Source organism: Crinia signifera, chromosome 5, assembly GCF_055691185.1.
Source record: "Crinia signifera chromosome 5, ASM5569118v1, whole genome shotgun sequence".
Classification (NCBI taxonomy): domain Eukaryota; kingdom Metazoa; phylum Chordata; class Amphibia; order Anura; family Myobatrachidae; genus Crinia; species Crinia signifera.
This window is the reverse complement of record NC_139221.1, coordinates 191,105,558-191,128,443: the sequence shown is the minus strand read 5'-3', so window position 1 is coordinate 191,128,443 and position 22,886 is coordinate 191,105,558. Positions and strand designations below refer to the sequence as shown.

Here is a 22,886-nt window from a genome sequence, read left to right as displayed (position 1 = left end):
GCAATTAAGGCTGCCTTTGACAAGGGTGGTAGTGATCAGCCCCTTGTCCGCCACTTCTATGAAGCGAAACACAGTGTGTCATCTCTTAAATGTATGATTATAGACCATGTACCTATCTCTTTAAGAAGAGGGGATCGGGCACTAAAATTGCTAAGAAGTGAGGCCTGCTGGATACAGCGGCTTGGTACGCTGTCTCCAGGAGGTCTGAATGAGGCCCATGGCCTACATTGTTTCCTGTAATCATTGCTGTGGTACATTCACTGAGTAAAAACGCTCTTTGATAAATTGTCCTATCCTGATGTGATGTTTTCGTGCAACTTTTGTATTTTTTGTAACTTGTATTTCTTGTAATTTTGTGATAATGCTTGTATATTTATCTATGGTGCTACAGTGCCGCACACATGTTATCTTCCTGATATATATAGCTAATGAGATGAAGCCATTATGTGAATTACATATTTGATATCGTGCCCTTCATTGTGATTTGTGTATTTGTTGATATTTTTGTGTCGCCTAGGGAACCGGAGGCGCGGCAGGATACGTAGGCCTCTGACGTATCAACGGAGCGCAGCGTTCCTTGGGTTTCCATGGTAGCCGGCACCGTCTGATGACGTTGAGACGCGGTACCGCCGTGATCCGGACGTCCCGGGCGTCCTCGTGCACTGGGGGTCGGGTATGTATAAAATGCTTGTGGTTGTATTTGATATTTTGTATCCTGATGACGGAGTGTGATTAAAGCTCCGAAACGTAGATTTCAATTACTCCTTGTGTTCGTGTTTTCTTGAAGAAGTGAGTGCCGCCCTAAGAAGGTATTTGAATTGTGAAATCCCGGCAGGGAAACCAGGGAAGGCACCACCAAAGTTGGAGTTTATATATATATATATATATATATATATATATATATATTCTAGAGAAAGAAGAGAACGGGTGCTGATAGTGCATGAATCAGTTTGAAAAAACGATTTTTTTATTGTTCAGCACAAAAGTAAAAGCAAGTGTGGATAAAACGTACCGACGTTGGCGGTTCTCATTCACCGCAGTCAGACAGCATGAAAGTGGTGCGATGCACCTGGTGGAGCCGGTTACACTCGTCTGGTCTCCAACGTGTAGCAGCAGTAGTGCTGGGATTGATCACGTCGTGATTGAGACAATCAATATGTAACGCATACGAAAAAAAGTAAAAGAAAAAAGCAGAAAAACGTGAAAAAAAAGAGGAAAAATATCCTTTTTGGTGCAAAACCCATCATTGAAAATCTATTTATGTTCTTTGAGCACCATGAAAAAAAAGGTTTCAAACTGTAAAAGCCTCTTTTCACGATCACCCCACGTTTGGACAAGGGAACCTGATCGATCACTTTATAGGATAATGTCACCGAGGGATGTCTTTGTTCTTTGCAGTGTAGTGCATACACCACAAAATTGCATAAGCAATTCAGTACCTGTCGGATATCACGCCTCAAGATGGACAGGACAACCAGGCTGCATAGTGTCTCGGGGTGATGACACAAACAAAATGTGTAATATTGCATACCTTGCAAGGCACCTGGGCAAGTAAACCTCCCAATTGTGGAGTGCCGGCTTTAAACAGTATATATATATATATATATATATATATATATATATATATATATATATATATATGGATATATACTAAATATATTTGCACTCACATCACCAATAATCATCAGGGGGGTGCTCCACAATAGAACTAAGTATGTCTTGTATTCACCGAGCAGAAGAAAAGTCCAATGCATTTTTTATTTCAGAGCAGCAATATTATGTACAGTATGCAAGCAGCAATTTTTCAGTCTTAGGCCCTTATTAAGATCTGATTGCGGTACAAATTTGTTCTCAAAATGGGCAAAACCATGTGCGCTGCAGGTGGGGCAGATGTAACGTACTGTATAGAGAGAGTTAGATTTGAGTGAGTTCTTTTGTTTCTGTGCAGGGTAAATACTGTCTGCATTATTTTTACACTGCAATTTAGATTTCAGTTTCAACACACCCAACACAACACACCCAAATTTACCTCTCTCTGCACATGTTACATCTGCCCCACCTGCAGTGCACATGGTTTTGCCAATTTTGAGAACAAATTTGTACTGCAATCAGATCTGAATAAGGGCCATAGTGAGCTTTGCCAAGCTGTCATCATATATAATATACCCTTCCACAGTCCACAACCCAAAGGCATTACCATCCACAAAGTGTACATCATATGCCTGCCGGGCGGCCTTTAAATACAGGTCCAGTGCTCTCAAGCGCGCAAACCAGCGGCATGCGCTCCAAAGCCAAGGAATGCATAGCCAGAAGCAGTATGCTTCTGCTTTCACTTAATGATCTGTGATCCAACACTATGTACCCTATATACCATAAGTATACTGTATACAATTTTGGAGAAGTGGTAGTTTCATGATAATAAGCTAACAAATTAGCTATCAGTGGATATCCTTATATACTAATTTAACCAATTATACTATGCGCTAAGCTATATTTCATCACAGCATGAGAATTGACATTAGTCCTGCACAAAGAGCCACCCGGTACAAGCTATACGCATGTCCCCAAGGAATTTTATTAAATAATTTTTTTTTTAAGATTTTGTACAAAAATCTACACAATAAACCCAATAACAAACAGTCCTTACATACAAGAATAGACAAAGATTAGGCAAAATTAGAAGAATTTGAAAAAAAAAATAGTATTTTCTAAATATATATATAAAAAATCAGTTGTTTAACCCAAAAAATATTTAAACAATTTATATTCATTAAGGCCTCTTGGTGAAACCGTATCCAATTTAAATATCCATTCTTTCTCTCTTTTTTGTGGAGTAATGAATAGATCATTAAGACTAACGTAAACCAATCCACAGGGGCAGGTTATCATGTAGATTACAAAATCCATTTGACAATGGAGATAGTAGTGTATTGGTATTTGCCCCTGTGTGGGTGGGGAAATTGCACTCCCGCCATCATTGACCTACAGGTATTAGTTGCGATGATGTCAATCGTAAATTGAAAAATTATTCACTTCATACGCCAATGATGGCATACCGTCAACTACTAATGCGCTTTGTGTTGGTGCCTACATAGCAAGCACAGAAACACACCACTTTGCTATGTAACACTAGAAAAGGATGTTACAAATGTAGTAACTGAATGACCTTTTGGCAGGTACAGTACCATATTTTTATGGCCTGTACCCATTGTAAGTATAGGAAATGACCATGCCCCCTTTACTTGTGACCATGCTTCCTTTCCAAATTTGTACTGGTTTTTGCTCTTCATGTGTTGGAGGGTATGAGGTCAGAGCTGGATTAAGGAAAGGGGGCAAATGAGGCAAGTCTCATGTCAGAGTAGCCCCTTCCCCTGGCTGTTGTGTACAGCTGCAGGAATGCACTTGGAGGCTTCCAAGACCCGTCACCCAACTGTTGCTGCTGAGTGCTGACTGAATGGGAAGTGGTACAGGATAGAGATGGGTCGTTCACGAACGAATCAGATCTTTTGGACAGATCCCATAAAAGAGTGAGTGAGCCGCTGATCCCAAAAAGGTGAACCGTTATTCTTTTACTTTCAGTTTCACTTTTTAATTACAATGCATTTGCCTGAGCTCAGCACTGCCACCTGTGGCAGCTGAGATGTACTGACTCTGGAGACTGAGTACAGTGCTGTGACTGCAAGTGAAACGTGGCCATACACATGCAGATTTATTTCAGATCTGGTTGGTTGGAACAAAAACCTGGATATGGATGAGAGCAAATGAAATATTTAGACCTTCATAATTTACTCAGTAATAACCAGCATGGGTTTGTGAAAAATCGTTCATGCCAAACTAATCTACTTGGTTTCTATGAAGAGGTTAGCAAGAACCTTGATAATGGAAACGCCTTAGATGTGATTTTTCTAGATTTTGCTAAAGCCTTCGACACCGTACCACACAAGAGGTTCATAAATAAAATGGAGGACATGGGATTAGGGGCAAATATCTGTAGATGGGTAGGGAACTGGCTGTGTAATAGAGAACAAAGAGTGGTCGTGAACAGTGCCGTTTCAAATATGATACCAGTACTAAGTGGAGTGCCACAGGGTTCAGTTCTAGGGCCCATTTTGTTTAACATTTTATTAACGATATTGGGATGGGGTACTCAGCAATGTATCCATCTTTGCAGACAATACAAAACTGAGCAGAGTTATTAAATCATCAGAAGATGTCACCACACTTCAAAATGATCTTGACAATCTAGATGAGTGGGCAAAAAAGTGGAAGATGAGGTTCAATGTGGACAAATGCAAGGTCATGCACCCTGGGAGACATAACCAGTGTGCTAGTTATAACCTAAGCAGGGATGATTTGGGTATTTCAGTACTCGAAAAGATCTAGGAGTCCAAATAGACAACAAACTAGGGTGTAGTGCTCAATGTAATATAGCAACAAAAAGGCCATCAAAACTCTAGCATGTATTAAAAGGGGCATGGAAACTAGGGACTCAAAAGTATTTATGCCTCTGTACAAATCATTGGTTAGACCGCACCTCGAATATGGAGTACAATTCTGGTCCCCACACTATAAAAAGGACATCATAGAATTAGAAAAAATCCAAAGAAGAGCAAAAAAGCTTATTAGGGGAATGGAGAATTTAAGCTACGAGGAAAGATTAAGCAATCTGGGACTATTTACACTAGAGAAGAGACATTTAAGGGGGGACATGCTCAATATGTATAAATACATTAGGGACCAATATAAGGAGCAGTCAAACTCCCTTTTTTTCTGCTAGACAGGAATCTAGGACGCGAGGGCACGAGTTTAGATTAGAAGAAAAAAGATTTTGTTCATCTAGAAGAAAAAAATTCTTTACAGTCAGAACAGTCAAACTTTGGAACTCTCTTCCTGGAGAAGTGGTGTCGGCGGACACTATAAATACGTTTAAAATAAGGTTGGATAAACATTTATTGGTTAAAAACATCCATGGGCACGAATAAGTAACATAATCTGTCTTTAAAATATCGGAACATACGATACAACAAGGGATAAACTATTATAAACATAGGTTGAACTAGATGGACGCAAGTCTTTATTCAGCCTCACCTACTTTGTAACTATGAAAGTTGACCATTTGCTTGGAAATGCTGGAAAACTGACAAACTGAATTCATACATAACCATGTTTTTGTTCCAACCAGCCAGATCTGAAGATATATCTTACTAGTGTATGCCCATACATACACATAAGGCGAGCTTAGGGAGTACAGAAACCTCCTTAAGAAAGACTAACAAGGCTGCTGCTGCTAGGGATGTCCATCGGTGCAGACGCCATCGATGGTTGCCATCGATGGTGATCAGTGTTTTACTCGGTCATGTATGTTCTTATTTGTTCAGCTCACTGTTTTTAAAAAAAAAGTTATAAAAAATGGCAATAAATGATTGTAAAACAAATTATGCTTCCTTATTATCAAATTACCCCTTTTTTCAAAGCAAGTTGATGATCCGTCTAAAAGATCTGGACCCGTTTTGCCCATCTCTAGTACAGGAGTAAAAGCAGAGGGGAGGGGCTACACAGCTCTCAGGTACGGCTGCAGCATGGAGAGATGAGATATGGAGGAGCTACTACAGAGCAACCCTGAAAGGTGAAGAAGGTAGCCGTGCTCTTTGTGTGTGTGTGTGTGTGTGTATTTGTGTGACTGTATGTGTATGAATAAGTGTGTCCCTGAGAGATCTTCCTAGTGCTACAACCAGCGGTGTAGCTAGGTGCCATGGTGCCCAGAGCAAGGGCATATTTCGTGCCCCCCCCGGTAATGAATTGGGGGCGTGGCTAACATGTGTTGGCATGTTACATTTGAAAAGAAAATTTTTAAAATACACTGTAACGGAATCTGCTGCGCTATATAAGACACTGTAACAGAATCTGCTGCGCTATGTAAGACGCTGTAACGGAATCTGCTGCGCTGTATAAGACACTGTAATGGAATCTGCTGCACTATATAAGACACTGTAACGGAATCTGCTGCGCTATATAAGGTGCTGTAACTGAATCTGCTGCGCTATATAAGACACTGGAACGGAATCTGCTGCACTATATAAGACACTGTAACGGAATCTGATGCGCTATATAAGACGCTGTAACGGAATCTGCTGCGCTATATAAGGCACTGTAACGGAATCTGCTGTGCTATATAAGATGCTGTAAATAAATAAATATATATATACTAGGTGATTCATCGCACCCTACGGGCGCTCTTCACACCGTCGTAAGGAGCTGCGCCCCCTTAATTTGTGAACTTTTGTATTGTGAGAAATATGGTTAGAATTGTATGAAAGATGCCCTGTATTGCAACTTGAGTTATAGGTGAAATGTGTTAAATTAAGAGCATATGATTTGGAAGGGGGTGTGCATTGTTTTGTTTAATTAAAAAGCGGTTACAGAGTAAGATGTACATTGATAGTGTGGATGGTACAGTGACATTTGTGGGTGTGGGGGGGGGGGGGCTGTGTGTGCATGTTGTTTAGGTGTGTGTGCAATAGTATAGTAGGGTCTTTTTGAGTCAGCGGCTCCCCACTGGCGGAGGTCACGACACAGGAAAACAGGAGGCTGGGTAGTGATAGGGGTGTGTGGGCATAAGGGGAACTAAAGAGGAGGGTGGGGGACACTGTGCAGCTTCTGCCAGTGGGTGAGGGTCCAGTGTGGCAGCACAGGAGTACAGGATGGTGGCCCTGAGTCATTGTCTCCTCCTACTGGGTGGGAGTTAAGGTGCATGAGAGCAGGAGGCTGGGCTATGAGGCATGATAGGCGCATGTGGGCAAAACAGCGTCAGCGACTCTCCAGTGGTGGAAGTTACGGTTCAGGAGATCAGGAAGCTGGGTATTGATAGGTGTGTGTGAGTATTCGGGGGACTAAAAAGGGGCTTACGGGTGCCGTGAATTGCGGGAGGGGCGCCGTGAATCAAGGGAGGGGGCGCAGGTGTCCGCGAATCGCGGGAGAGGGTCCGCAAAGCCTGGGAAGAAGCGTGAATCGCGCGAGGGGGGGGTTGCGAATTGCGGGAGGGGGGGTGCTCTGGGGTGACGTGAATCGTGGGAGGGGGCGTGAATCGTGGGAGGGGGGGTCCGCGAATTGCGAGAGGGGGGGGGGCACGGGGCGCGATGAATCACCTAGTTGGTTATATATTCTTGTAGAAGGATGGTAGGATGTTGCTGTCATTCAGAATGCATTTACATAAACAGTAATAGTAGCAGTAAAAGATCTGATTTAAAACACCTACAGTAAAACAGAACAGGTGTTATATATTATACAAAGAATTGGTTGATGATGTCTAGGTTGACATGCACATAGTTGTCACTGGAAAAAAATTGCCACAAGAAAAAAATCAACACAGAAAGGACAACACATGTAAATGTTGACATAAGTGTGGCACTTCATTGGTGTCCATGTCGACACATGAGAATGAATATGGAAACATTCAAAAAGAGAAAAATAAATCTTCAAAAACTCATGTCAACCTTTTTCGTTGTCAGTGTTTTGCATGTGCCATTTAATCCTGGGGTTGCCGTGAATCGCGCGCGCGGGGGGGGGGGAGGCGAGGGGTGTCCGTGAATCACGGGAGTCGTGGGTGGATGCCGTGAATTGCGGGAGGGGGGGGGTTGCGGGGGGGGGGGGTGTGGGTGCCGCGAATCGTGGGAGGGGCGCAGGGGGTTGCCGTGAATCGTGGGAAGGTGGGTCGCGGGGGGTTGCCGCAATGACAGGAGGGGTGCTCATTGCGGTAGGGGGGGTCGCGGGGGGGGGGTACCACGAACCGCGGAAGGGGGGGCACGGGGGGTTGGCGCGAATCGTGGGAGGGGGGTCGCGGGGTGCCGCGAATCGCAGGAGGGGGTGTGTCACGGGGTGGGGGCGCAAATCGCAGGAGTTGCGGGGGGTGCCGCGAATCGCCACAAGAAAAAATCAACACAGAAAGGTCAACACATGTAAATGTTGACATAAGTGTGGCACTTCATTGGTGTCCATGTCGACACATGAGAATGAATATGAAAACATTCAAAAAGTGAAAAATAAATCTTCAAAAACTCATGTCAACCTTTTTCATTGTCGACCATAGCCATGTCAGTGTTTTGCATGTGCCATTTAATCGTGGGGTTGCTGTGAATGGGGGGGGTGCGGGGGGGGTGCCGCGAATCGCTGGAGGGGGGGTCGCGGGGTGCCGCGAATTACGGGAGGGGGGGTCGGTGCCGCGAATTGCAGGAGGGGGGTGGGGGGTGCCGCGAATCGCGATAGGGGGGTTGCTTACCTGGTGTGTCTGGTGAGTAGCTGTGTCTTTGCTGGGTAACATGGGGAGACAGAGGGTGTCTGGCACTGTGGGCTCACTGGGCTGGTTCTCTGTCATGTGAGTCAGTCATGTGAGTCAGAGGCTCCACCCAGCGTTAGAGAGTCAGACACACTTTGAGTGACAGATGTAGCCAAATATATAAGAGATATATACACATAAAGATATGTACAGCACAGCAGGGCGGCAGCAGAAGCCAGAGAGATTCACTCAAACCCCCCCCCCCCCCCCTTCCCCTCCCCCGGGCCCCACCAATCCCCCAAACCCCAAGTTTATAATACCAAGTGTATAACATTATTAATTAGCTGTATAAAAAAAAAAATTCCACCTTCAGCTTGAATAAGAATAAATGATTGCAGCAGGTCCAGGGCATCATGGGCGGCAGCAGAACACCTCCTCCTCCTCCAATCTACAGCCAGCGCTTGGGATGGCTGATGACACTGCTGTAGCCAGGGAGGAGGGTAGCATGGGCAGGTGGCTCTGGGAGGAGTCTTGAGTTCTGGAATCTGCTGCGCTGCCCGGAAGCGGTCCCGAGCAGCAGCAGCACCTTAGAGAGCAGTGAGTTAGCTGCCTGGCCTCACCGTCCCTGAGGTTTGGACCGGGTGAGCAGGGCAGGAGACAGGCGCCGGGCAGGGCAGCCGCCGGTGCATGCTGTCCGCTGCCCGTTAGTACTATTCTTATGATCTAGTGCATGGATCATTTGCGGAGGGGGGGCGGGCCGGCGGCGCCATTCGACCAATCGGCGCACAGAGCGTGAGCTCCAGTGGCTCCACCCTCCCTACGCCTCTGGCTACAACGCTCTATTGTTTAACCCACTACAAAACATTACTCTCTTACCCTCCATTTGTCTACCTATCCCTGCAACTGTTCTCCTGCACCCGGCAACTAACCCATCTGCACGTTGAATTGCCTTCCCTGCAACCGACACCCTTGCATCTTCCATCCCTGCACTCTGTATCTGCCCACTCCTGCATTATGCACCTTCCATTCCTGTATCATACATTCCTGCACCCTGTAACTGCCCAACCCGCATCCTGCACCTTCCATTCCTACATCTGGTAATTTCCACCTCTGTACCTTTTAATCTTACACCCTTTAACTGCCCATTTCTTCACCCTGTAAATGCCCAACCCCATATCCTGCAGCTTCCCTCTGTGCACCCTGTATCTTCTACCTCTGCACCCTGCACCTTCCACCCCCACACCTGTGCCTTTGAACTTCGCACTTTGTACCTTCCTTCATTGCACCTTATACTGTACCTCCCACCTCAGCACCTTGTACTGTCCACCTCTGCACCCTGTAACTGCCGACCTCTGCACCATGTAACTGCTTACCTCTGCACCCTTCAAATGTTCACCTCTACACCCTGTACCTTCCCTCCCTGCACCCTGTACCTTCCATCTTTGATTCCTGTACTTTCCTTATTTTCACACTGTACTGCCCACCTCTGCACCCTGTACCTTACCTCACTGCCCTTCGTACCTTCCACCCATGCAACTTGTAAGGTGGGGGTCCCTGTACAATAACTTGAATCTTAGTTGGACTGGCCCACTGGAAACCCCCAGCTCTAGAAATCAGGTTACAGACTGTCCATTTAAATTATACATTATGCATATGTTAATGTAAACTTCACATTAAAATGGTATATTTATCTGGCACATTATCATTAGGAGTGAGCGAGTCTGGTTCTCAGAGAACAGGATCTCCCCCCTTTGGATTTTTTTAAATTCCCCGTTGCTCAGTGCCATCTTCACTCCAGCATAGGAGAGTGTGGGAGACAGACTTCTGTCTGTGGGTGGTGACGTTGGGTGGGTGCTCCTGTTTATGCTGTATCAATCGAGGCCCGCCCCGTCTGATCTGCTCTATCAGTCCAGGGGTGCCCTGTCTGCCGTATAATTTCAGGGGTCCTGCCCTGTCTGCTGTATAATTCCAGGGTTGTTGGCCTGTCTGTCTTATAATTCCAGGGGTGCTGTCCTGTCTGTCTTATAATTCTAGGGGTTGTCTGTCTAATAAGTCCAAGGGTGCTGCCTTGTCTGCCGTATAAGTCAATAGGTGCTGTCCTGTCTGCCGCATAAGTCAAGGAGTGCCCTGTCTGCTGTATCATTCCATGGGTGCTGTTAAGTCTACCATATCAATCCAGGAGTGCTGCAAAGTCTGACGTATCATTCAAGGGTTGCTAAGTCTGATATATCAGGGGTGCTGCTAAGTCTGTCGTATCTATCCATGAGGGCTGCTAAGTCTGATATATCAGTCCAGGGGTGCTGCTACGTCTGCCATAAAAATCCAGGTGTGCTTTGTCATTTGGACCAAGTACAGTATGAGAGTTATGCAAAGATTACGAAGAACATAACAGCTATGCTGGTATTAGATCTGTGTCTGGTATCTGCCACTAATGCATTGAGTATTAAACAGATAATTGATGTGCTGTGTCCCTGCTACCAAATACTATCTAGTGAAAAGAACGGATGTTCACACTGATGGGGCTGAGGAATTGGAGGATGATGACAACATATTGCCTATTTTGAGCCAGTTTGTGCAAGGAGAGATCATTGGTAGCACAGATGGTGTAATGGTTAGCATTACTGCTTCACTGTTTGATTCACACCTTGGCCCTAACTTGTCGGAGTTAGTATGTTCTTCCCGTGCTTGCACGGTTTTCCTCCAGATGCTCCGGTTTCCTACCACCATCCAAAATACACTGGTACAGTAGGTTAATTGTTTCCCAACAAAATTAACCCTAGAATGTCTGTGTGAGCGTTTACATTTAATAGGGAATATACATTGTAAGCCCCACTGGGGAATATGTGTGTGGCATATAAATAATTGGTAATAAATAAATAATAATAAATTAAAGCTTGTTTTGTGGGGGCGGAAACAAACCAATCATTTCAGCCACAAGTGTGGCAGTCCCTTGTCGCTGAAATGATTGGTTTGTTTAAGTGTGCCTAACCTGTTTATATAATAATTTGTTTTATTTATATTGCGCTCTTTCTCAAATAGGACTTAATGCGCTTAACAGATAGAATGAATGTAACACAATACAGGAACAATGAATTACAGAAAAGTTGTACAACAGAAGAGTGGGTGGGAGGACCTAAGGTCAATTTCATCTTGTACCTCTTTGATTTGCATTATGTGCTCTTTAGAGTATTTTTTGGCATAGTTTACCAAACTGATATCCTGTCTGCCACTGCAGTGCCACGTGTTTGTGCTGCCCACTTGTTTCCCTTTGTTTGCCCACTACATTTCCCTTTAGAATGTAAGCTCTTACGGGCTGGGCCCTCTCTCCTCATGTGCCTTTCTTAGAATATATAAACCGCTGCCACCCTGATAATTGCTTCATTGTCCTGTCCCCTGATGCAACTATCCGTATTAACCATGTACTTGTCCTAAACTGTCTTGTAATGTAATTTGTTATGTGTTTGCTCATAACTATGCTCTGTAAAGCGCTGCGGAATTTGTATGCGCTATATAAGAAACTGTTAATAAATAAATAAATAATACTTATCCAGCTACCTTGGTGCAACCTTTTGGCCAAAAAAACAATCTTGTCAGCTGTGAGGTGTTCAGAATAGACTTGAAATAAGTGGACATGAATGCTATTTAGGTTAATAATACTGTAGGGACAAAAATACCCCCAAATTCTGTGATTTTAGCTGTTATTTTTATTTTTAAAAAATCCAGATCCAAAACCAAAACCAACAAGGGTGGTTTTGGCAAAAACAATCCAGATCCAAAACACAAAACCTAAAAATGGACAGGTGTACACCCTTAATTATCATGAATGCAGCAGTATGTAGTGTATATATTTATCAAGTGACCCAGACCATGCACTCTCTAGTGGTTATTGAAACAAAAGTGGTGGCTTGACACACCCTTGCTGGAGACTGGCAACACCCCTAAATATGGCCTCAGCCATGTTATTTCCTCGATGGGCTCTTCGTGCCCCAATCCAACACGGCCTCTTGAAGAGAAACCACCAGCAAGAGTTCTGTCCAACAATGTGTGACGTAATTTGAATCAAGAGGGCACTTTAGTAGACAACGGGGAGGGCGGTTTAGGCTGGTTTGCAAAAGCGTAAGTTACATCAGCGCCACCTGCAGTGCACATGGTTTTGTCCCATAAGTAAGGAGTTTGTGGGATTGATTCAGGTTGGTTTGCAAAAACAATGTGATGGCTACCTCTTGACACCTACTGTAAGTGACAGCCGAGGAATAAAACTAAGGGATAATTTATTACATGTTTGTTAGCTGTCACCCCTCCCGATGTACTGTGGGGTAAAGTTTTTAAGGTGACTGCAGGAAGGCTCTGCCAATGTAACTGATGGAACCATTACTGATTGTACATTGTGCTACTGCTCCAGCTTTGCAGCCTAAAGCCAAAGTCTCTAACACACTCCACAAGCATTAGATCCTATGTGCCATTGTATGTGCATTGTATAACCTTGATTATATGCACATAAGTAGTATGACTGGCAAGTCCCTGAGCGCCCATTCACGTGTGCTTAGCAGCATTACAAGGGGAGCTAGGGCACCTGGAACCTATATCCAAGATACACAAGATCCAAGTGTTAAAAGTAAATAAAACCCACAAAAATATAAAAAACTGTTTAGCTTGTGTGTTTGTATGCACCTGATGGACAACTCTGCACCATACAAGGCCAATGCATCATAAAGGGAACATCTGGGTCACAGAATAAGCAACTATTGTAAGAATGTGTCAATTGAAAAATCACACTTACCAGGTTGAATCAGTCATTACATTTCTGCCATCAAAAGAATAGATTGGAATTTGAGCATTGAACTGTCCACCATTGCCAGTAAATATGGATTCCCAGTTATCAAAAAGTATTTCACCCTAAAAGGAGAAAACATAATAAAATCTCTTTTAATAAAAAATAAATAATCATTCATTAATATCAAAATATACTTCACAGTATTCTTCGGCAGCTTCTTCCAGGGTACATGCATTTTAATGGAACAAATGCCTAAAAAAAATCTACAAAAGTATGTGCTTATCATAACAGTGAAATAATACTATGCTTGCTTATACTTGTGCATGTGTAATAATGTGCCACGGTGCTGGGACAGCTCCCCTGCTCCCAGCACCGGAGCAGCAACAGTGGCAGGTGGAGGAGAGGGACAGTGCTGGGATCAAGGTACTGCCATTCGGGAGCCAATCAGGGCTCCCGAATCAGGAGCCAATGGCAGACGGCCGTGGCGAGCCAATCTGCGCTCGCTGCGCTGTCCTCGGCCCCGCCAGGTGGTGAAGAAGCAGGAGGATCCGACGTTGGCGGAGCGCAGGAGCGCCCCGCCTGAAGAGAGAGGGTGCTGCTGGAGGAAGCAGAAGGCAGCAGCGAGGAGAACAGCTTCAGTGGCCGCTAAAGAGGCCAGAAGATGCCGGGATCAAGAAAGAAGATCTCCGGCGCCTTCTGCAAGAGGAGAAGAAGCGGCGCCGCCGATGGCCAGGACAGGCCAGCGGCAGAAGAAGCAAGATGGCGGCCGGACAAGGAGTTTCCAGCGGGGGTGGAAATCAATAGAGCTAAGGAAGCTTCCCCCTGCTGCCTCTCCCAACTTCAGGTAGGTGGCCCCAGGGCCACCTACCCTCCTACCCTAGACCACCGGGTGTTCGGGCACTAGGCCCGTGAGTAAAGTCAGGCCCTTCCGGCCTGTGGGCACATGAGTCGGGCCCTCTCGGCCCGTGGCTACTTGATTGTCGGGCCCGTAGTGTTTAGTCGGGCCGTGGCTCCTTCCCCCTGCAGTAGGCCCGTGGGCCATTATAGGTCGGGCAGTAGTCCCTTTGGCCCATTTAGCCGGGCGCTAGGCCTGTGGCACAATAGCCGGGCATGAGGCCCGAGGCCCAGTAGGACAGGCTCTAGGCCTGGGGCTATTGACTCAGGCACTAGGCCTGTGGCCATTGAGAGGTATTAGGCCTGGGAGCAGCTAGGAGGCTGGCAAGTGGCTCTGGCACTAGGTGTAAATGATTAATCAGGCTCTAGGCCTGCGCAACCGCTTAAGGGCTGTTAGTTTATTTAGGCCTCTTGAAGGAAAGGGTGATTTTCATCCTCTTGAGAGGTCCTGCCCCTGAGAACGGTGGGCTCCGCGGTCCCTCTTCCCAGGGCCGGGACCTAGTAAAAATATGGGGAATGGCTGTTCGTGAGTAGGGCCGGTTCTAGGTAAGGGAGGGTGATAAGTAAATTCCCGCTGATTGTATTCCCTGTTACTTAATGTTATTGTCTGTGTTTTTGACTGTTTTGCATATTAGTTAATTTTTTTGAGTGATTAGATACCTGCAGTTTCAATGTAATGTTGTTAAGGGAGCGTAGGTCAGTTAGCCTGTGTTAGGTAAAGTTATAGGATAGGAAGGTTGTGTCTCCCCTACAGGTGCTGGAGAGCGCCCGTCAAGATGACAAGAACCTGGGAGTGAGTATACTCCACGTTTTTCTGTCTCCCCTTCCCTTACATACCGGCTTAGGGACTGTACAGCGACGTGTGAGTCCCTTAGCTAAACACCTGGGTGCGCAAGCGCCTATAGGTGAAACTGGGATGACAATTCACCCAGCCGGTGAAGGTCACGGCCACCCATAACCCCCTCCACCTTCAACTCTCTGTGAGATAAACTGTGGAGCCTTGTTAACCACCCTTTTGTTCCTGACAGTACGGCGAGGAACACTGGGAGAGGAATCCATCGGGAGGAAGGTCCATCGTGTCCGGGTGCCGGAGTTTCCAGTACCGTGATTTGGCACGGCCTGAAGGTGAGAGGGTGCGACGCCAGGTAAGTGGTCCGATGACACCTGCACGGCAGTAGGCACCACACCGCACTGCCCCTACACCCCTCTCACACATGCAAGCAATGTTTTATTGTATGCTGATTTATACTGAGAAATTGCTTATATCTGCAGGAATAATACAATATAGAGACTTGTACTATAAATGATAGGTGGAGTGCAGTATATTAACTGTGCCTATCAATACTTAAGGCTATGTAGTTGAGATAGGAATTGTACTAACTACAGCAATTGAGATATGATTGTTGGCTATGAAGACAATTGTTATTTGTAGCAAAGTGATCAGGAAATGGTCTTAGTAAAAATGGTTACTGTAATGTAGACTATACCCACATGATGGGATATACACATACACACTACTTTCACAGGCAGGTCTATGGTATAAATGGTACACAATGTCTAGGTTAACAGTCACTAGGTCAACCACTTATAGTCCACAGTGACTAGGTTGACACCTTAAAATGGTTGACATACCCAAGGTCACCATTAACAAAAGGTCGAAACAAGTTTATGGTCGAAACAAGTATGGTCGACATGCTTTTTTCATGTTTTTTTGTCAAAATAGACACCATATAAGCGTACAGCATCCCCTGGCATGACTCACTGCACTTGCCATTCTTCGGGTACGTTGCCTCACTGCACTTGGCACATTATTCTATTACCTCTCTATGCCCACTTGGATAGTAAAGTGTAAAAAAACCACTGTCGACCTAGACATTTTCTATCCAGTGACCGCATACTGGACCAGATTATGGTCTGTGGGAACTCTGGACTACAAAGTTGTGGGGTCCCCTATCAATAAAAGTGGTATAATGGCGGTTATAAAAAAAAATAAAGTATAACTTATCAATCAGCATAAATCTTTAAAAAAAACACAGTCACAGAGAAAAGTAAGTTTATTATTCACACATTAATTTTACACCCTATACTTACAAATCTAGGCTCCAGCGGTGACTCTGTCCCATGCAGCAGCTCACCTGGCACTGACTGCGGGGTGAGCCATCTTCCTCCATTGTAATGACAGCCGAGAATCACGCTGTCACTGTGCTATAGAAGCACTCAGCCCTGATTGGCTGTAGGCTTCTCCATGGAGACACCTACAGCCAATCAGGACTGAGTGCTTCTGTATCACTCTGAGAGTGCTATTATTACTACAATGGATCGCACTCTATTAAATCTCTCCCCAGGGTGTCATGGCTGGGATGCAGTCATTAGGACAACAGTCAAAACGATGACCACTATTGATCGACAGTCAAAAGGTATACACATGAAAAAGGTTCACATGCATTAGGTCAACATTGTCAAAAGGTCAACCCAAGCAATAGGTCGACGGGAAAAAGGTTGATGTTAAAAAAGAAGGGAATCTAGTACCAACCCTGTACAGGGGAGGAAACTAGGGGGAGCGCTTGGTAGAGTGGCTAGCTCAGCAGCTGCTAAAGGATCAGGTTGGTGAGACCTGTACAATAGAAATGGAAAAAAAAGGGGGGGGGGGGGGGATAGCAGCGCTCTAGGGATATTACCCAAGATCAATAAGTGAAATTGGATGATCTTTACAAATATTTAATAGTAACACACAATGTTAATACATATCTTAAAACCTAATAGATAAAATCAATAGTGTCATACAATGCCTATACCCACAATTAGGTCGACAAAGTGGGGGGAGTCCGTTCCTATTAGGCCCAAACTTTGTAGATAGGATATAATAGTTACCACTCCTGGTTAAGCTTGGTTGCTTCTATAGACACCGTCCATGAGTCCAAGTGACCGGCCCAAGGTTGGCACAAATAACCGGTTTCACTGGCAATTTTTGAAGAATGGTGGGTCTTTTTGTAGCAGGAGAAGGTTGGCTGGTGCACCAGAAGGTAAGATGGCCTCCCAGATGGAAAAGGGTGGAAAAGAGTTTAATCATGTAAGGCTGGTCCGGACTGCAATCCCAAATGGGTAGGTGGGTATAGGGCAGGCACTCCCTGATGAGTTTCACCGCTCCTGGTAGCTTTATCAAAGGTATAGTGCTGGCAGGCATGTGTGGGTATATATACCTTAAAACATAGGTCACATGACCAAACAATCAATCATCATAGATCATCCAATTATGTCAATCTATGGAATAATAGGAGCATGAGGCAAGAGGCAGACCATCATTAAAAACTGAACATGCATAGTCAAACATAAACCTAAAAAGAAGAAGTTAAATACATATTTATTATTAAGAACAGAGAGTTCTGTATCTTCGGCAACTGCCGGTTTTCATTGGTGCTGATGGTCACATGACCTAGATTGGTGGGACTGATTGGTGCAGGAAGCACGTCACGTGATCGCATTGGTGATGAAACAACTATATTGTCCATCAGGCAAAGCGCTCTCGTGGCTCACACTTCCAAATTACACCAAACTGAGCTGATCACTGGAAGCCGCCATTTGGCAATAGATGGACCACCTGGCTACAGTGATATAAAGATAAATTGTCTTTTAAATGATGTTAAAAAAGGTCAACATGAGTTTTTTATGATTTTATTTTTCTAAAACCGACTTGTTCATATTTTACCATGACAGTGGGCATAGAGGTAGAACAAAATAGTGCCGGAAGCGCAGTAAACCATGTGAGGGGATGGGGTACACTTATAAGGTGTCCATGTTGACCTTTGGATGGACAGTACACCATATGTGAAAAGTTTGATGGGGGGTGGGTATAGACAAATGGATAGACAGGGTGCATAGACTGACAGATGGACAAATGGGGGGCACAGATGGATATCATCAAGTGGCACAGATTGACAGATGTAAGGGGTGGGGAATAGATGGAAGGATGGTCAGAGCACCATATGGGGCAAATAAATAAAGCAAAATCTTGCCATCAATATATCTTAATTATACTGTAGTTGTATATATCATTGTTTCTGTGAATTCAGTATAGCAAATGGTTAAACCTTTGTTAGTGGTTAATTATAATACAAGCTACAGCTATTAAATGCTAAGTAGCTGTTTGCCTCACCATAGGATTTTCGCTTTAAACAGTGAAATAATAACACATCCATTAACATGCACTGGGGGAAATTTATTAAGATGGGAGTTCTATTTCACATGGGATGTTGCTATGGGCAACCAATCAGAACCTGTCTAATTACATCTAGAGGGTGCTAAATAAGTAGATGCTGATTGGTTGCCCATAGCAACATCCCATGTGAAACAGAACTCCCGTCTTAATAAATTTACCCCAGTATGTTATGGGCCCTACACATGGGCCACCGAGCATTCTGAGCGGTGCTGCTTCGCTCAGAACGCTAAATCTCTCTCAGTGAGTGAGGTGTCAGGTTATTAATTAGCGCCAGATTCAGAGCAGGGGGGCAGCGCATTTTAAATAGCTCTGTGGTCACACACACAGTGATTTATATGCGTTTTAAGGCATTTTCTGAGTGATTTAATAAAATCGCTTAGAAAATGCATGAATGTCACCCCGTGTGTAGCTCCCATTATGCGTGTTGCATATAGTAAAGCTGGGATGGGGGGGGGGGGGGGGGCAGAGGCAGCACTTGGAGCTGATGCTGCTTCCTCACTATAGTGTGAACGGGACCTGGGTCATTCGACGCGGTTTATCCGTTCACACTACCCAACAACCTGGGTCCGACCAGGGGGAAACCCTTCTTTTAACCCGGGTTGGATTGCCCTTCAAAAGGCCCTTTGACACTGCACAATGATCCGGGTCGACCCTGTAACAACACGTGTCGGGAGACTTCCGGGTGCAGCATGGAGGAGTGAGCAGCGTCTCCTCACCACTCCGTCGCACACGCCAGCTCTTTTAACAGCAACCCTGACGACCACCCGTAGAACCCGCTCCCCCCGCCGACTTGCTGGGGACATGGACCACCTCCAGGACCCCCAAACAGCCCCCAAAACGGCATCAGCAGCCCTTCCACAACGCCAAGAGAAAAGGCGCGTGGAACAAAACATGGTGCCGACGAAGGAAGACGCGCTGGGGACCCCTGCGGCTAAGAAGCCGATACCTGAACTAAAAGCATCTGAAGCAGGTAACCCAGACAAACAAGTCACAATGGGGCAGGCATTACTGACTCAAGGGGACTTAATAGCGGCCATACATGCTTCTATGGCACCATTACTGCAACAGGCTGTCCCTGATATCACGATCCAAATAGACCGGATCACAGACAGACTGACAGAAGCTGAAACACAAATCAGCAATAACATGGATGACATCCAAGCACTACAGAAATCAGTTAAAGCTCTGAAATCTGATAACAAACTCCTAACAGATAGGCTGGAAAACGTGGAAAACAGGGCAAGGAGGAAGAATTTAAGACTCACTGGGATACCAGAATCCATTAAAGGAACCCAGCTAGAACACTTTATTCGCAATACCCTTCTTAAACTACTGAAAATTGAATCGATAGGTCCTGAAATCATAATTGAAAGGGTACACAGAATGGGAGCTGATAACACCCAAACTGATGAGGGTGTAATAATAGAGTTGTAATAATGAAGATTTTAAACTATTTACACAAACAATCTGGACTGCCTCCAGAAAGATTAACCCTATCAAATGGGAGGGTCACACAATCAGAGTGTTTCAAGATTTCTCAAATGAAGTCTCTAAAGCTAGGCGTGCCTTTTCATCGGTGTGTTCTGCAATGGTTAAAAATAACTGCAAGTTCTACATGTTATTTCCTGCACGTTTAAGAGTCCTCACAAATTCTGGAAATCAGGACTTTACTGAACCTGAAGTGGCTGAAAAATTCCTACTAAAACACCGCTTAATCAAGCGAAAAGATGATATTACTGATATTGATACGGAGAGTGTGGGGTGAGACTCTGTACAAATCTATGGCGGTGATGACCGTCGTATGCTTTTTCTTTATTACTGATCGGGAAGCGGAATAATTGGTTATTTACTAAAGGGTTAGAACAAGGTTTAAAGGTTACAGTCTGTTATGAAAAAAAAAAGAAGATCATATCTTGTTTTTATGGTCGCCTTTACTATAACTAGTTTATTATTATAAAGGAGCTGGTGGAAGGTAGCGATGTGGCTATGCTGCTAGCATTTAATGAAAATCTACTCAAAGAGTTGTGAGTATTAGTTAGCTTAGGTTATTAACCAAAAGCTATGTTTAGCTTAACAAAAATGTACCGGAGGTCTATACCAATTCTCTCTTGGTGGCTGCATTTAAATGTGTGTTTAATATGTTTACCCTGCCTTGTGTTTTTGTTTCCCTTATGTGTTTCCCTTCTCCTTTCTACCTGCATTGGAGTTCACTGGTTGTACTATGCATATTGTTTAACATAAATGCATCTCAAGGTTGGTACTCTTAATATTAGAGGTATACATACACCATCCAAGAGGAGTAAATTGATGATGTATTTAAATAAGCAAAATGTAGATCTGATCTGCTTACAAGAATCACATTTAATGCCAGAGGAAGTCAGGAAGTTGCAAATCTTAGACTGGAATGTGCTGGGGTCCGCATCTTTAAACTCAAAGTCTTGCGGAGTAATAACTATGGCAAAAAGGTGAACAGGTATTATCAAATGTATCCGATCCAAATGGCAGATATGTTCTTACTACAATAAAAATTGGAGAACAGGTCTTACACATAGGCAACATATACGCCCCTACTCAATATAAAAGATCATTCTTTGTAGAACTTCTCTCTAAACTTCTTCCTATAGATCCCACCACACTAATATTATGTGGGGATTTCAACTTAATTTCCTCAATAATTCTTGATAGGTCCCCCCCCCCCCCCCCGTATAGAAAACAAATAACTCTTCCAAAAATTGGTGTCAAATATATAACAAAAATGCTCAACTTGGTTGATACATGGAGAGCTCTGAATCCAACAGAAAGAGAGTTCACCTGTAATTCATTAACCCATAACACCTGGTCCCGTATAGATTATATACTGGTGGCCGAACCTTTATTCCCAAAAATAAAATCAACCGCTATTCTACCGCCCTCCCTCTCAGATCATGGATTGATGACAGTGGATATTGAATGTTCACAGACATCACCTATCAATCCCAATTGGAGGTTCCCATCTCATCTTACTCAATCCAAGGGCCTCAAAGATAAACTGATAAAGATTTGGCAGCAATACAGTTTAGATAATGCTAATGAAGGAAAAACAAATCTTATATTATTTTGGCAGTCTGCGAAAGCAGTATTAAGAGGTGAGCTAATAGCATATGTAGCAAAGATTAAAAAACTGCAAAATTCTAAATACATTGAACTGCAAAAACACTTATCAGAAGCATATGAAAATTTTAAAACAACCCCGAATAATATAACAAAAACCACCTACCAATTGGCTAAATCCCAATTAGACGACTATCTCCAAATCCAAGGAGACAAATATTTATTTAATGTTAACGCTCGATTTTATAAATATGGGAATAAGGTCGGATCCTTACTTACAAATCTGCTCCAGGGTTCAAGGCAAAAGGTAGTAGTTCACCCATTGCTTAAAGGAGATGGCACTGTCACTGACTCAGATGAACAAATTGCGGAAGTCCTAAAAGACTTTTACACCCAACTCTATACACCTCCACCGACCTCTCTGAATGAATCGGAAGATGACTCAATATCTGACCCTATACATACTCCACCTATTTCAAATTCGTTCTGGTCGTCACTACCCCTCCCGCAAATCCCAGATCATTTTAAATCTACATTGGTTGCTCCGATAACACAGGGAGAGGTGTCAGCCTCTATTAGACAGTTGAAGTTAGCTAAAGCGCCTGGCCCAGACGGCTATTCAAATGAATTTTATAAATTCATGGAACCGCAAATACTTAACTCTTTAACGGCATGCTTCAACTGTATCATGGAGAAAAACACTCTTCCTAGATATTTCTCGGATGCTATAATAAAAGTATTGCCCAAACCAGGAAGAGATTTGAAACTGGCTGGATCATACCGCCCAATCTCTCTGCTAAACGTAGATTGTAAGATATTTACAAAAATTTTAGCAGAGAGATTGAAACCTATTTTGCCTGAAATTATACACCAAGACCAGACCGGTTTTATTACCGGAAGACATTCCGTAACTAATGTCCGTAGAGTCTTGGCGGCAATACAGCAGTCTGGTGTCTCCTCTGTGTCGGGTGGGACCCCTCAAATGGTGGTTGCGCTCGACGCAGAGAAGGCATTCGACTTAGTTTTATGGCCTCATTTACTAAAAACCTTAAAACAATTTGGATTCCCTCCATATTTCATCTCCATAATAAACACTATATACACAGAACCAGAATCGAACATAGCGTGCAACGGACTTCTTTCCCCGAGTTTCCAATTAGGCAGAGGCACCAGGCAAGGATGTCCCTTGTCGCCATTGCTATTCGCAATTGCAATAGAGCCTTTGGCAGTAGCTATAAGAATATCCCCCCTTATACACGGAATCACAATAAATACTGAAGAATTAAAAATAGCATTGTTTGCGGATGACACTGATATTTATTTCTAAACCTTCACAATCTATCCCAGCCCTATTACATCTTATCGATTCATTTGGAGAGGTCTCAGGATATAAGGTGAACCTAACAAAGTCAGAGATAATGCCATTAGGTGGAGCTGATCTGTCTAGCTTGAATGGCGTAGAGATTCCTTTTACTATTACTAAAACACATTTTAAATACTTGGGGATACAGATAAGTTCTGACCTCTCTCAGTTATATTCGTTAAATTTTTCCCAAACTATAAATAATATTTCGACAAAATGAATAGCTTGGAAAAACCTTCCCTTGTTAGGCCGATTGGCTATTATAACTTCAATAATT

At 44.0% G+C, this 22,886-nt stretch overlaps 1 protein-coding gene across 7 annotated transcripts in view; it reads right to left on the bottom strand.

Moving 5' to 3' along the window:
* Positions 1–22,886, bottom strand: part of COL15A1 (collagen type XV alpha 1 chain) — a 537,229-nt gene that overhangs the window by 4,538 nt on the left and 509,805 nt on the right. For all 7 annotated transcript variants that reach the window (XM_083188349.1, XM_083188345.1, XM_083188346.1 and 4 more), the window contains one exon: positions 13,053–13,168. In XM_083188349.1, the coding sequence (XP_083044475.1) occupies positions 13,053–13,168 (116 nt within the window). The remainder of the gene's footprint in view (positions 1–13,052; positions 13,169–22,886) is intronic.